Here is a 15,608-nt window from a genome sequence, read left to right as displayed (position 1 = left end):
AATTAGTTGGAAAGATACAGGTGGTATTATTTCTTTATATACATATATATACGTGTGTGTATGTATAATACTCTCACTTTGGTTATTTTCTTTCTGATTGTTTTGGTTTTATATTCCAAACAACTGTCATGGTGAAGGTAGTTGTATGTTTGGTTCTGGCAGGTCTTCCCTAGGTGCAAGACTATTGACGACTGTAGAACTATTATTATCATTAATTGACATATCAATCGAGTTGTTAACCAAATTTGATGGGTGGGTAATTCCACTATTACGTCCGCTTGTTGATCTAGCTAATACATGGTTATTAGATAATAAAATAGATCCTGAGACTAATGTTGAACTAGATGGAATATTTGTATTAACATAAGAATGTACAACTGGGTGTCTAAAAACACTATTCTTGGAAGACGGCGTTCGTGAATGTAAACCACTGTTGAAAAAAATACTATTCTTTGCATGGTTAACACTAGTGTTAATACTATTACTACTACTTGAACCGGTCAAAAATGTGGATTTGGTTGGAATAATTGGTACAGATGCTCTCCTCTTTTTAGTCAATGGGCTTTTTCTAATAGCATCTTTTAAATCATAATTATACAATGAATTAAATGTATTATTGTTATTATTTATACCATTTAAACTTTCATTCAAGTAAAAACCACCCTTCTTATTTGCACTCTTAGAATTTGTTATTGGATTTGTAATCATACTTGCAATTGCCTCATTAGATAGACTAGTTTGAATAGATGATAAAAGTGGTGTGTCCATTTGGATAGGATCAAAATTTAATGGTGGTAACAGGTAATTCTTACCATCGTCAGTAACTGACATAACAGAAGATCTTCTTCGGGTTAAATATGGTGATAAGGATATTGGAGATACACCCAATGTCAATGAGAGTCTTCCACTAGAGGTTGGTTTTGATACTGAATTGCTACTTGATGATGTTGAATTTCTTTTTCTGAAAGGCGATGTTAAATTTTGGCTTCCTAAAGTATATAGTGATGTCGATAAAGAATTGAAATTTATTGGTTTAGTTTCCAAAGTGAGGGGTTCATTTTGTTTTGAACTTGCCATCCTATTGATATCTTCGTCTATGTAAACAAAATTAAGAGAGTTATTGTTATTGGCTGTTGCTATGCTAGTAATGGTGCCCGTGCCATGTTCATTGGCAATATTATTTATAGCAGATTGATCTGTTACAATATAATTGTCATCTGTATTAAAAATTTTAACAGCTTCAATTAATTTAAACTTGATATTATTAGATAAATAAGGGGATGACAACACTTTATTTAGTAACAGTTCATTTTTAATAAAAGATGTGACACGATTTAAAAAAAAATTGAAACCCATATGCTCTGGAGCTTCTTTGTCAAATAGTATTTTATCTAAGTCTTGTTCAAGCAACTTGTCTGTATCAATATGTTTCTCTAAATTCATAATGTATTTACTCATAAAAGTATTCACTGAATCAACCTCTGACTGAGAATATACTGGTGCAATTGTACCATCCATTTTGTAGATTATGATATACCAAACATATAATAATAATTGGATAAGAGGATTTAACAAAAACCCACCAATCTTAGTTTTATCATTCCTTGATGATAGATTTAATTCGGAACAAATTAATTTCAATTGAATTAAAAGCACATCAATAATTAAAGGTAAGAATCTTTTAAATCTACGTGACAAAACGTTCAAATAATTTGTAGTGGGAGTTATTACCAATAGAATCACTGGTAATGAACATATACTTAAATTATTATTAATTGATTCAGAATCAAAGACTATATTCTCATTTAACATGTTGTCAAGAAACCAATTTTTCTTAAAAATATATTCAGCATTCGATAGGTTTTTAATGAATTCAAACCATGTTGTCTCTATTAATAACCAATGTGACAGAGTGGTTGGGATAATAGCATAACTTTTAATGATAGGTTTAAATCTTTGTGGTGCTATGGATACTATCAAGTTTTTCTTCCATATATTAATATCATTGCTTATATATTTTCCAGATTTTGGAACTGTTTCGTTTATACATTTTGTGGTCTTAGTACTAAAATAATTATTAATTAAAATAGGTGATATCTTAACAATTGTCAGGGCATCATTGTATTGATTAGTGTTAACGCGTGAAATATTTGTGTTGCTGGTTTTACTACGATAATTATCGTTTTGAATGTAACATTGATTAATTTTGATTATTAAATTATGTAGATCTTCCATCGATTTAAAGTTACCTAAGGTAAGCATTTTTTCTTTATTCAAAAATCCGTTATTGTTTGCTTCCAAATACAATATAGAGGGAAGACACACAAGCAAGTCATCTGGTATATATTCATTTATTAGATGGTCTATCCCGAGTTGTATCAAGTTTTTAAGAGTATTCTGATTGAATTGATTCCAAATAGAATGTATACTAATGATTTTAAAATATATCTTTGAGGATATTTTATTGAAAAGTAAACCATCGAAAAATTGTAAAAAAGAGGTCCATATCAAAATTAATGAATTAAAATCCCATTGATTAAAGTGCATTGAACTATAATCAATATTGGATTGAATAAATGTTAATAGCACTAATTGATAATTATCAAACAGACGGTTCACAATAGGAGAGCTGGCAGAGTATATATCTACATAATTTTCAGTGCCTTGCGCAAGTAAAGTATGTTGTTGAATAAATTCGAAGGCAAGGAAAGATATGGTGACCACACGCTCAATTTGATTACTATAGAAAGATTCATTTAAAGATAATAGCCATAAATCATTCCACAATTGATAGTTAACTGTATTGTTTAACATATAACCTAGATAAACTATTGTTAGAGGTAATATAGGTATATTTTTTTTTAAAATTCTCGTATGATTTGGTAGGAATATTATTTCTGCTGTTATTACAGTTGTCGCTATTATCATTAGTCTTACATAATTTATTAACCCCCCCATAAAGATTCCAAATTTTTATAAGAATGAGTTAAATAGTGGATAAAAAGGAGATTGTCTGTATTGGAAGCAAAAGAAGAAGTGGAAATGGAAGGTGATGAGGAGATGGAAGATATATTTATCGATTCGTCATCATTAAAATCTCCATGAACCAAAATAAATTTAAAACCATTATTGAAATATTTTATAAAATCTGAAACGTTAAAGTTGGAAAGACTTGGCAATTCATTCCTTAAATTGATAAATATTTCGTTATTGATATAATTAATCCAATTGATATCGTCTGAGCATATTTGGGTTACAAATAGAGATGTATCAAGGGCATTTTTATTGTCGTTACTAACATTTTCAACTTCATTTACACTATTTGAAATATTTTGGAAAATCACCATTCCATTTGATAAAGTATTTAAAAATGGTTTCTTGCAAGTTTCTGTATCGTTTTGTTTACTTTCACTCTTATTCCCTACAATTGATGAAGTTTTATCTTTATGATATAGTTTAGAATATTTTTTCATATCCAACTTTGGATCATTAATAGAATCTTTATAATTAACAAAAAATTTAACTATTTTGTCCAATATTGAAAGTTCGTCTTCTGTAACGGCCAATATATGGCTATTGCCATCAGTATTTGTGTTATTTTTAACGTGAAAATGGTCAAAATTTGAATTTGAATTTGAATTTGAGTGCCTTTCCAGATTGACATTTAAATCTTTTAATATTTTCAAAATATTAAAGTTAGAAGGAATAGTAGTCTTATTTTTAGTGTGACCATCGTTATTATTGTTCTTATTCTTGTTCTTGTTATCTGTAAGTTCATTTAAAGAGTCTATAATTTCTAAAAGAATATCTTTGTTATTCAGTAAAACATATTTATGTACAGTTTTGATATGTCTTTGGACCAGATCTCTACGAACAAAAGAATGTTGACATAGTATACATTGGAAAGGTTTATAACCTGTATGTGATCTTTCATGCCTTATTCTATGCTCAGATCTTGAAAATGCCTTAGCACAAAACGAACAAATATATTTTCTCTGTGCCACTACCATAAAAAGTTAAAAGGGAAGTTTAAAAAATAAAATAAAATAATAAAAAAAGGTAATAGAAATATCTGGAAGATATTATATGTAATATATATCGATTGATTAAATGATGTATCAAGTAAAAAATATTGCTTCAATATTTTTGATGTCAAGCGATATAAATATATACATATGTATGCATATGTACATATATTTGTTAAAATTCTGTTCCTCACTTTTATACGATTTGATATCGTTATGCTTTGGTTGTCTTCTTTTAATTATATCTAGTATGATATCTTATATAATATTTAAAAACTTTATGAAATAAAGGGTACTGAATTGATAAGATTATATGCAATGGAAATATAAATATAAATATAAATATAATGAATTAGTCTGTTGTCAAGGTTAATAAATCCGAAGTCCGATAAATTAAGCAACAATTAAAAAAGCAAGTGTTCACAAAATGCTCCAAAAAGAATAGTTAATTAATATATAAGTAAGTAAAATCCTCGAGAAAAATACAGGTAAAGGCAAACAAACATACAACAACGTACATACAGAAACAAATGAATAAGATTATTACATTGAATAAAGAACACATGGTATAGAAAGGGAAAGAAAGAATAGTATCACGACATGATGCAAGAACAAAGGGGACAACATGATATTATAACAACAATTTTTAATCTAATCTTAATTTACTTTGGCCTGTTATATCTATAGTTCTCGAGAAAAAAATATTGGACCGAATCTTCTTCTCGTAATGTATATTTCTGTTTTATGAATAGCTTCGAATAAATTCACATTGAACACAACTTGCAGAACATTGCGTAATAAAATAAAAAAAAAATTAACTGTAAATATTCCATATATGCTTTCATACGATACATAAAAAAGGGAAGGAAGAAGAGACAAGGGGGAAATAGAAATAAAAAAAAAAGGTGGCCTTATTATTTTTTGATCCATATAAATAGAAAACAAAATAAACAATAACTATAAAAGCAATAACTATTGTGTGACTGTTTACATCTAATTCAATTGGAAGGCTTTATACAAAAATGAAAAATTTTTATTGTTTATTTAGTTAATAGATTGAATCAAAATAGAAATCCGGGAGAAAAGGGCTAGGGGTAAAGACCGGAAAAGTGGTGGTTCTCCTGAAAAAAAGACCAAAAAATAAGAAAGAAAATATAGATATGATATCAACGTCAAAAAAGATTGGGCGAGAAACAAGATTTTAAATTTTTTCTGATTACCATAAATATTTGATGTTAGGGTTTGTAAAAATATTGTAGAATCATCAACGATCATCTATTTACATAGTTTTTATACATATGTGTATATTCATATATATATTCAGTCTGTACACATTATATTAGAATGACTCAATAGTAACTTGTCCTTGTTATGTATTAATTATTTCTTAAAATTTGTGAATCCTATGAGAAACTCTTTCAAAATACTTAGTAATAACTAGCAATATATCTATATCTTCTTCTTAACATATGATGATTGATTGAAACATTTAGCAAATGAGTAAAAAATGAAAACAAAATATTCTAATAATAACTAAGTATAAACATTATTTTAATCGTAAAGAATTTTATGTTGTTACAAAGGAAAAAGTTGATGATAAATTTTTCATTGGTGTATCTTCGTATATTCGATTCTGTTCATGTACCAACTATTTATTTGATTGCATGGTTTCTTAGTCAAACATACCAATACTAGGGTTTTGTCGAGAAAACTTTAGACATACATCAATTTACCATAGGATTTTAGTGGCTTTGTAAACTTTTCTTTAAGGATACTCTTTCCTTTTTTTTTATGAGACTTTCTGCCTGAAGAATATTTTAAGGAAATGCCGTTCATGGTGATGTAACTGTCTAATTACAATGGAGACAAGATGCACATGAGGACACATAAAGAAAGAAATCGATAATAAAATGGCACGATATATGAAGGCTAGAAATAAAGACATTTATTATGGGGGAGATAATAGGAAAAACAACGCTAGTTCTATATAGTCAACAATACGTTTAAAATTAAACAAATTAAAATTGGTGCTATAAACAATCACCCCACTAATAATATGCTCCTTACTCCTACAGAAAACAATTAGAATTCTTATATTATGTTTTTTTTTTTCCTAAAGGCCGGCCCACTTTTTTTTCCCTCTCCATGATTTTGCAGGAACGGTATTGTTAAATACGGAGTTTTGTATTTTTTTTTGGTGTAGAAACATTTATCTAGTTAACCAGCTTTTGAATAAACCTGAGGGGTGGAATTCTTGTACAAGATTGATGAATTTCCTATTTGTTAACTTGAGTAATTTATGTCTGTGCCTTAAATAAAAAAATTCATTTATTATCTAAGTCACCTAGAATGAAAAGTCTTTCATTGAGTATAATTTACTTAGATAGGTTATTGAGTTCTTTCTTTTGTGTTATTTGAGTTGGAGCTTAGTTTCAGTTCGCACTTAAAAAATTATTCTTTTATTCAAAATCTCACCAAGATTGATAAAAATGTATTATCTTGTCTTTGCTACAAATATTACAGGTAATTGTGAAAAATAAATTGTTATATATATATTTTAAGAATGATACTACTTAGCGTATAACTTTTAACTAGTTGTTTGAGAATATCTTACAATAAATAAACTTTATTTTGCTTTTAAATCACAATCAAAGTTAAAATTAATATCAAATGGAACATGATAGCATCTATTGAAAAATAGCAGAAAAAAATATCTAAGGGGAAGGCAAATGATGGAAAATGTTTATTCTTTTTGGTTTAATAAATATCATGTTGATGAATTGACGCTAAAATAAAGGTCTTACAGGATTTAGTCATTTCATACATTGCCTTCCTCTTTTTGCTTTTTGTTTGATTTCTGTAGATCAAATAACTCATTTCAACTATATGCTGTACTCAATTCCTAATATAGATATATGTGTTTTATTTATAGACTATTAAAAGGGGAAGGGAGTCGACATAAGCAATGAATTATGTATTTATCATATGATTCGACGATGTGGCTTGTTCATAACTTGGAATATTATCAGTAATAAGCATTCTACGTAATCTATTTGTCAAATGATGATCTGGTATAATCAATTGATCTCTATTGTATTCTTCATAAGTTGGGGGTGGGGGTATATCATTTAACAAGTGTTGTTGTTGTTGACCATGAATATTTTCAAATAAGGGAGAATAATCTTGTAATGATCTTAGATTAGTTAAATGTGGTACTCCTACACAATTAGTCTCAGCATTAAATAAATCTATTAATTCACCTGGACGAAAGTGGATCTTACCAGTCATTTGATCATAATATACCAATCTACCTTTAATATTGACATATGGTGATATATAAAGGATCAATGGTATAGTGGCATTAATTTGAAAATTCTTCCACTGTTTTACATTTGTATCGTATCTTTTGAATTTTAATTGGAATTTTAATTTATGTAATACTTGGATAAACTTTTCGTCTCTTATTGAACAACTTTGTGTCAACGATTTTAAATCCTTTGGCAAATCAATTTTTGATATAAAATCAATTTCTTTAAACAATTTATTGTCTTCCAATAATAAAGAGCCAAAATTTTTGATAGATTTTTTGAATATTATAATTTCATTATCATATATAGTGCCTTTTGAATCTTTAATATAATATTTTTGCGCTAAATGAACACTAATTTTAATTAATTTGACCTGTTTCGAAAACGGGAAGATCTTGATTTGTATGGGTATTGAATCACCGATTGGTATTGCACGACTAGGTATCTTGATTTCGTATTGTAATCTATCTGGTAAAGTATTTTGGATAGACATTTCTTCATCAACATTCAAATTGTTTGACGATAAAGTGCGTAAAATACGTAAATATTTGTATCTATGATATTGTGACAGTATAGGGTTATAAACTTTAGCCAGAGTATCATCTTCTCTATTATTATCACTAGTATTGTTATTGGTATGACTGTAACTATTATGATTACGGCTGAGATTAAGATGTATTAAACTGGTGGATTTATTGCCAAAGTCATTAGCATATTTGCATTCAATGTTTGATTCCAACGTATAAAGGATTGAACCACTCTGTAGACCTTCGATAGTTTCAGGTATATCATTAGGCAACATAAGTTTAAAGGGGATTGAATATTTACCTCTATGGAATTTGTATCGTATTTTAGCCTTAGACTTATTTAATTCAGGGATATTTATGGTGGTTACTGTATCAGGTGTAATATCTATGATAATAGATGAACTGTTACTGTTATAAGTATTGTTGTTACTATGATTATTATAATTGCTGTTATTTCTCTTTAATTTAAACTTACTATATGGCATTTTTATATTAGTACTATTACTGTTGGTAGCTGTAGTAGTAGTAGTGCTGTTATTGTTAGTTATATTAGTAATAATTTCACCATTTTTATTGGCTAACAAATTATTCCATAAACATTCAAATATAATAGAATTTTCTTTCACCACAGCGACACCATTAGTTGTATTCATACTATTATTGCCATTGATTTCAATAGATCCACTTGTGATAGAGGTAGAACCAGTAGGATTAACAGTAGAAGCAGGATTGGTAGTTGATGTCCTTGTTAACACTGTGTTGATATTGGACGATGATGATGATGGTGACGGAGACGCTAAAGAAGAAGATGTAACTGATATGTTATGTGAAGGATTATTGTGAAAACTTTTAGTACCTATTTGAATAAATTCCAATTTGTACTGTCCGATCATTCTTAAACAGATTTTTTTGATAATCAAATAATCCACATCGATTATGAAATTGATTGTACCATTCAACGGAATCTGGTCATTCTCTAATGGATTACCGTATATCAAGATCGTATCCTTGTACGGTGAATCAACTAAAATATCGTGATCTTTGATTCTTATGATTTGTTTATTAGAAGATGATATTGAAAACATTATTTGTTGCTTTGTTTTGTGTTATCTCAAAACAAAAGGATTGAAGAAGGTTGGGACGTAACTTTTAAAACATTTATATTGAGATGATTTGTGTACTTGCTTTTATGTTAATTTCTTGCAAGAAATAGAGGAAGCGGGTGGGGGAGAAAGCAAAGCAAGATATTTGGCCTAAGTCATTAAACGTACATAAATGCATATATGCATGTATTTATGTGTCTGTGGGTGTCTCTGTGTATGGATATTACATATATATATATATATATATTAATATAATTATTTTTTTTTTTTCTTTGAGCGTGTTGTCCTCTCTCGAAAGCGATTGTTTTTACGGAAAATTTATGCATCACATAAATATCCTTTCTGTTTCTTTTCTTTTTCTTCTTAGAAAGAAACAGAGAAAATGTGTACGCTTGAACAGAGAGATGGATAGATAAATAGATAGATAGATGAGTGTGTATACATACGTGTATATATTTATACGTGTACATGTGTATTTATAGATGTATAAGTGTGTATGTAAGTGTTATAGAGAGAATTTTGGAGAAGTGAAAAAAAAAAAGGGTAATGTTCATAAGGATTTATTCATGAATTTTCTCTTTGTGAAAGATAGCCAATATTTGCTTGGTGAATTCTTTGTCTTGTCCTGTTCTGCTTCTACACCCAATTTAGGGTCAGTGTAAACACGTTCGATTAATCTCATGGCGAGTTCTTGACGGAACTGAGCTAGATAAGATTTCAAAAGGGCCATCTGTTGCGGATCTTCGATAGGGACCTGGTAGGTTGAATTCAGTGGGAAGCCGGGCGTGCCGGGTAAGACAAAATGGTTCAATGAAAGATTTACCAAAGCTTTAACTGCATCGTTATAGGACATGTGTGGTTGGATAGTTGCTAGGCATTGATTGATGAAAAGGATTCCGTAGATCAACAGTCTGTCACTTGGTGTTTTAATCTCGAAGTTCTTGAAAAAGGAGTTTGGACGGAAAAGGTCGAGACATTCATCGATTATGTCGTAATCCGAGTTGCATGGATATGAAGGACCACGGAATTTGGTTTTGATTGGCATAATAACAAAATTACCGATCAAACGGTCTGTATTTGGATCGTATGGAAATGTTGAATGGTAAGCCTGTGTGTAATAACAAAAGATTGAATAACCATGGAATGTATAGATTTATGATGTTGTTAGTAAGTAAGATTATGAGTTGTTATGAAACTAAAAGAAATCAAACAGTAAGAAAAGTCATCAAAAAACTTCATACATACTGGCATTGTAAAATCGGATCAATATTAAAGTAAAACTAGTTGAGTACAGCTATAAATATATGCATATATATTTATATTATGTGTGGATATGCATGTTCAAAGTACTGAGTGCAAAATTTATATTATTGGAACAATGTCTAAAATTATACATTCCTTATTTGCTTCTGAAATCACGTTTCTTTTGAGTTTCTTCTTGGGTTTCTTTGTCTTGTTTTTTTCTGTTTAAATCGCCAACGGTAGAGAGTACGGGAGGTCTGGGTGTTTGTCTGCTCCCCCTCCCCTATTCCCCTTTTGCTCTGATGCGGGATATTGGCGGGATATTGGCGGCATTTAAAAATAGCAACCGTCTTTTTTTTTTTTTTTTTTTCTTTCTTTTATTTTTTTATTTTTATTTTAGAACGAGCAAAACGAGAAAGAAAAGCAAGAAAAGAAAGAAAGAAAAGATAAGACGTACTTGATTGATCGGTCCATTGATTTAATTGACACACACAGAGAATGTTGTTGCAAACACTGCATACCTTATATTTTTGCTTCTCTGAACATACATGCAAGTCTACTAAGCAATCAGTATATATATATATATATATATATATATATATATCCATTTTTTTTTTATTTTTTTATTTGTCTATTCCTGTTTTTATTTGTATACCGTATACCTTACTGCAATTTTGTTCTTTTCCACTGTTACACTTATCTTCGAAAACTTCGATTAGGGTTGAAAAAGAAGAAGAGAGTGTGTGTGCGTCTGTGTCTGTGTCTGTGTGTCTGTGTGAGATTTATTCCAATATTAACAAACATAGTGGCTAAACCAAGTATATATATTTGTTTATATACATCTACAATATATGCATATCCGGCTATTTAAGTTATGAATGGGTTGAAACTTTATCAAGAGATTTTCGGTATTGAAAGATTACCTGATATAAAACCATGTTTGTCCAGTAATAATAATACTAAAAACAGTAATAGTAGGAGTAGTAGTAATAATGATGATAATCTAGATAATTGTCACCCAATGGTGAACAGAATCGAGGACATACCAAACTTAAATAACATATTCAACGAAGATGTTTTAAATGACTATATTGAAATAGGAAACAATAATAGAAAACATAATAACTATGATTACAATAATATTGATAAGAATATACCCAATGACTATGTCGATACTTTACAAAGAAGTACTGATCAAAGAAATTTTATATTGGATAAAATGACCACGATTAAAAATGTTCCAGATACTCAGAGTCTATCAAGTAATGATAATACTCCAATATCAAGTCCCAGAAAAATATATGATAATTATAATAATTCAGGCTTTAACCCAAATATCTATCAACAAAGTCATTCGCATAATACTACTAAAATGAAAACTTCTCCACTCATTATAAAAAAGAATAGATCTAATCCAAATTTGAATAATAATACTTCTAGTAATCATCATCCTTATCATACTATTCCTTCTAATGCTAATACTACTAACAACAAGGCATCCCCTCTAGTAAGTTCATCTTCAAAGTTCAAGAATGGTATAATACCAAAGAAGAAACCTTCTTTACCACAATTATCCATAGCTGGACTGAAAAAACAAACAAGTTTTTCAAATTCATCAAATAATAATACACCTGTCTTATCTTCTTCAAGAAAATCACCTTTGCAAGGGTTTGGTCTCTTTGGAAGATCTCATTCAAATGAAGTACAACAAGACAGTTATAACAACAACAATAACAATAATGATAATAGTAATATTATCAACACAAATAACACTAACAATCATATAAGTAATAACGTGTGTTATAAAAATATAAATTCCTCAGCCAGTTCTCAAACATTAAATTCTTTTTTATTGAACCATCATATCTCATCTAATAATTCCACCACAACTATTAATGCCACTACTCCAACTACTACTTCCACTGGTTATCATAATAGTAATAACAATAACAATAGTAATAACAATACACATTCCAAAATTATAGGGCTAGGGTTAAAGACAAGAAATTCCTCTGCATCATTAACTTCAAAACGTTTTGTCTCTGCATCAGGTGTATCTTTGCATCATTATCATTCAAATAGTATTAATAATAACAATAACAGTAATAGTAATAGTAAAAATCATCGTAGACGTAGTAGTTTTACACCTGTCTCTTCAAATATGTCTATGTCAATAACTAAATCTCATTCTAACGCCACCCTTTCTTCAAATTCCCATAATCATGGTCATAGTCATAGTCACAGTCACAGTCATAACCACAGTCATAGCCATAATCATAATCATAATTATAATCACCATGGTCGTAGTCATAATGGTAACAGTAACACGTATAGAAAACCACAGGTGTATCCTGCTTTATTATCAAGAGTTGCAACAAGATTCAAAAAAATTATGCCTCTTGGAGAATATAAAAAGGACGGTTTAATTTATAGAGATGCATTTACTGGTCAACAAGCAGTCGACGTCCTTTGTTCCATATTAAGATCAAATGATAGAAACGTTGCATTGTTATTAGGTAGATCTCTGGATGCACAAAAATTGTTTCACGATGTTGTTTATGAACATAGATTAAGAGATTCCCCATTTGAAGTCTATGAGTTTACTGATAACTCAAGGTTTATCGGGTCTGGGAATACTGGGATCGTTTCAATTAACTCGCATGACCCATTAATGTTGTTATCACAATCACAATCCACAGTCACTTTAAATAATCAGTCCAGTGTGCCTACCGCTATTTCAAGATCATCTTTATTAAGTCAACACACCGCTAGTTCTTCTGATACAAATGTGACTACTCTTATGAATAGGTTATCTTCTATGACCAGTTCTTCATCAATGAATATTTCTTTAATGAACAACAACAATAACAACAATAATAATAACAATAGCAATACTAGCAGTAATAACCCATTTATTAATCAGTCTGCGTGGAAGAATCAGCAAGTAGATCCATCCACGCTACACAACGTCAATGGTGTCTTCACATTGCTCGCAGATTGTTACTCTCCAACTTGTTCAAAAGATAAACTATGCTATTCTATTTCATGTCCAAGGAGACTAGAACAACAGGCTAGGTTAAATTTAAAACCTAACGGAGGTCTTAAGAGAAATATTTCTTTAGCTTTGGATGAAGAAGAAGAAGAGAAACCTTCTTGGACAAGTTCTGTATCCGAAGAAGTCTGGAAGGATTTGCCCAAGAAGGAGATTAAAAGACAAGAAGCAATATACGAAGTGTTTATCACTGAAAAGAATTTCGTTAAGTCTTTAGAGGTTACGAGAGATGTATTCTTGAAAACATTGGCTGAGACAAATATCATACCGGCAGATATACGTAAGAATTTTATTAAGCATGTTTTTGCTCATATTAATGATATTTATTCAGTTAATAGACGATTCTTGGAAGCATTGACTGAAAGACAGAAAGCCAGTCCAGTAGTGAGGGGGGTCGGTGATATTTTTCTTCGATTCATCCCATTCTTTGAACCATTTGTTTCATATGTTGCATCAAGACCATATGCTAAATATTTGATTGAGACTCAAAGATCAGTTAACCCATATTTTGCAAGGTTTGATGATGATATGATGAATTCGTCATTAAGACATGGGATTGATTCATTTTTATCTCAGGGTGTATCTAGGCCTGGTAGGTACATGTTACTTGTCAGAGAAATCATGAAATCGTCAGATGAAGTCAAGGATAAAAAAGATTTGGAAAATTTGAACAGAGCCATGGATGCATTACGTGATTTTATGAAGAGAATTGATAAGGCTAGTGGTACTGCGCAAGATAGACACGATGTGAAATTGTTGAAGCAGAAAATCCTTTTTAAAAATGAATATGTTAATATGGGGTTGAATGACGAAAAACGGAAGATTAAACATGAAGGTATTCTATCAAGAAAGGAAATTTCTAAATCAGATAACAGTGCAGTTGGTGATATTCAATTCTATTTGTTGGATAATATGCTGTTATTCCTGAAGGCAAAATCTGTAAATAAATGGCATCAGCATAAGGTTTTCCAAAGACCAATTCCACTACCATTATTATTTGTATGTCCAGCAGAAGAGATGCCACCTTTAAGAAGGTACATTGGATCTGCACCTGATACAGCAGGAACAGTAATTAGACCTGACTATAATATTGCTAATCCTAAGAATGCAATCACGTTTTTATATTATGGTGCTAAACAAAAATATCAAATTACTTTATACGCAGCTCAATTGGCAGGATTACAAACTTTATTAGAAAAGATTAGGCAAGAACAACAAAGGATTATTGACTCAACAAGCATAATAAATGTTACAAAAGTTACTGATAAATTTTTTGATTATGCTAATAAAATTAATAGTGTTAGTACATGTGATGGTGGTAGAAAATTATTAATCGCTACGAATTTAGGTCTTTATATTACTGATATTAAGAGACAGGAAAATAGGGAGTCTAAAAAGACATATATCATTTTTTCTTCTTTGGTACAATTAGTCCAGAGAAGTAATGTTTTACAAGTAGCAGTTTTGGATCAATTTCAGTGTATTTTGTTATTGATTGATAAAAAGCTTTATACATGTCCATTGGCGCTTTTAAACGCAGGTGATAACGGGACTTCATATTTCAAGAAGCATGCCAAAGAGTTGGTAAACCATGTTAATTTCTTTTCTGAAGGTGATTGTAACGGTAAAAGATTAATTGTAACCGCGCATTGTTCTTCTCATTCTATCAAGTTTTTTGAATTAGAACCACCTGCATTTTCTGGTACTGGTAGTAATAGTAATACAAAGAAGAATTTAAAGAAAAAGGTAACTGAGGTATTATTTGATTCAGAACCCGTGTCTATTTCATTCCTTAAAGCAAATTTATGTATCGGTTGTAAGAAGGGATTTCAAATTGTTAGTATATCTCAAAATGCACATGAGTCGTTGTTAGACCCTGCAGATACTTCATTAGAATTTGCACTTAAAGACACATTGAAACCTATGGCAATTTATAGAGTCGGCAACATGTTTTTATTATGTTACACGGAATTTGCCTTTTTTGTTAATAATCAAGGGTGGAGGAAAAAAGAGTCACATATAATTCATTGGGAAGGTGAGCCGCAAAAATTCGCTATCTGGTATCCGTATATTTTAGCCTTTAATACTAATTTTATTGAAATTAGAAAAATTGAAACTGGTGAATTGGTCCGCTGTATTCTTGGGGATAAAATTAGATTACTACAAACCAATACTCAAGAAATCTTATATGCATATGAAGATGCCCGGGGTTATGATACTGTTGCGTCGCTAGATTTCTGGGGATGAGCTTTTATAATAAAAAGGATATCAAAAAAGGAAATTGACTTTACAAAATTCATATTATAAATATTCTGTTTTTTTTTTTTTTTTTTAATTTTGTTTCCTAGTGA

At 30.0% G+C, this 15,608-nt stretch overlaps 5 protein-coding genes across 5 annotated transcripts; 1 reads left to right on the top strand and 4 right to left on the bottom strand.

Annotated features, from left to right (window-relative positions):
- Positions 1-126: 126 nt before the first annotated feature.
- Positions 127-2,928, bottom strand: PWA37_004054 (uncharacterized protein; the record flags this gene model as incomplete). Its single annotated transcript, XM_064860557.1, has 1 exon — positions 127-2,928. One exon carries the CDS (start codon positions 2,926-2,928, stop codon positions 127-129), a length of 2,802 nt encoding a protein of 933 aa, XP_064717574.1.
- Positions 2,929-2,945: 17 nt separating this feature from the next.
- Positions 2,946-4,010, bottom strand: PWA37_004053 (C2H2-type zinc finger protein; the record flags this gene model as incomplete). Its single annotated transcript, XM_064860556.1, has 1 exon — positions 2,946-4,010. One exon carries the CDS (start codon positions 4,008-4,010, stop codon positions 2,946-2,948), a length of 1,065 nt encoding a protein of 354 aa, XP_064717573.1.
- A 2,985-nt stretch (positions 4,011-6,995) lies between these two features.
- Positions 6,996-8,945, bottom strand: ART5 (Art5p; the record flags this gene model as incomplete). Its single annotated transcript, XM_064860555.1, has 1 exon — positions 6,996-8,945. One exon carries the CDS (start codon positions 8,943-8,945, stop codon positions 6,996-6,998), a length of 1,950 nt encoding a protein of 649 aa, XP_064717572.1.
- Positions 8,946-9,513: 568 nt separating this feature from the next.
- On the bottom strand, positions 9,514-10,214 carry ARC18 (Arc18p; the record flags this gene model as incomplete). Its single annotated transcript, XM_064860554.1, has 2 exons — positions 9,514-10,071; positions 10,209-10,214. 2 exons carry the CDS (start codon positions 10,212-10,214, stop codon positions 9,514-9,516), a joined length of 564 nt encoding a protein of 187 aa, XP_064717571.1.
- Positions 10,215-11,079: 865 nt separating this feature from the next.
- PWA37_004050 (uncharacterized protein) lies at positions 11,080-15,504 on the top strand (the record flags this gene model as incomplete). Its single annotated transcript, XM_064860553.1, has 1 exon — positions 11,080-15,504. One exon carries the CDS (start codon positions 11,080-11,082, stop codon positions 15,502-15,504), a length of 4,425 nt encoding a protein of 1,474 aa, XP_064717570.1.
- Positions 15,505-15,608: the final 104 nt, after the last annotated feature.

The sequence above is a fragment of the Arxiozyma heterogenica genome (genome assembly GCF_036370985.1).
Source record: "Arxiozyma heterogenica strain weizmannii chromosome Unknown scaffold_5, whole genome shotgun sequence".
Lineage (NCBI taxonomy): Eukaryota > Fungi > Ascomycota > Saccharomycetes > Saccharomycetales > Saccharomycetaceae > Arxiozyma > Arxiozyma heterogenica.
The sequence above is the reverse complement of the archived record's forward strand: the minus strand, read 5'-3'. Positions and strand labels throughout refer to the sequence as shown.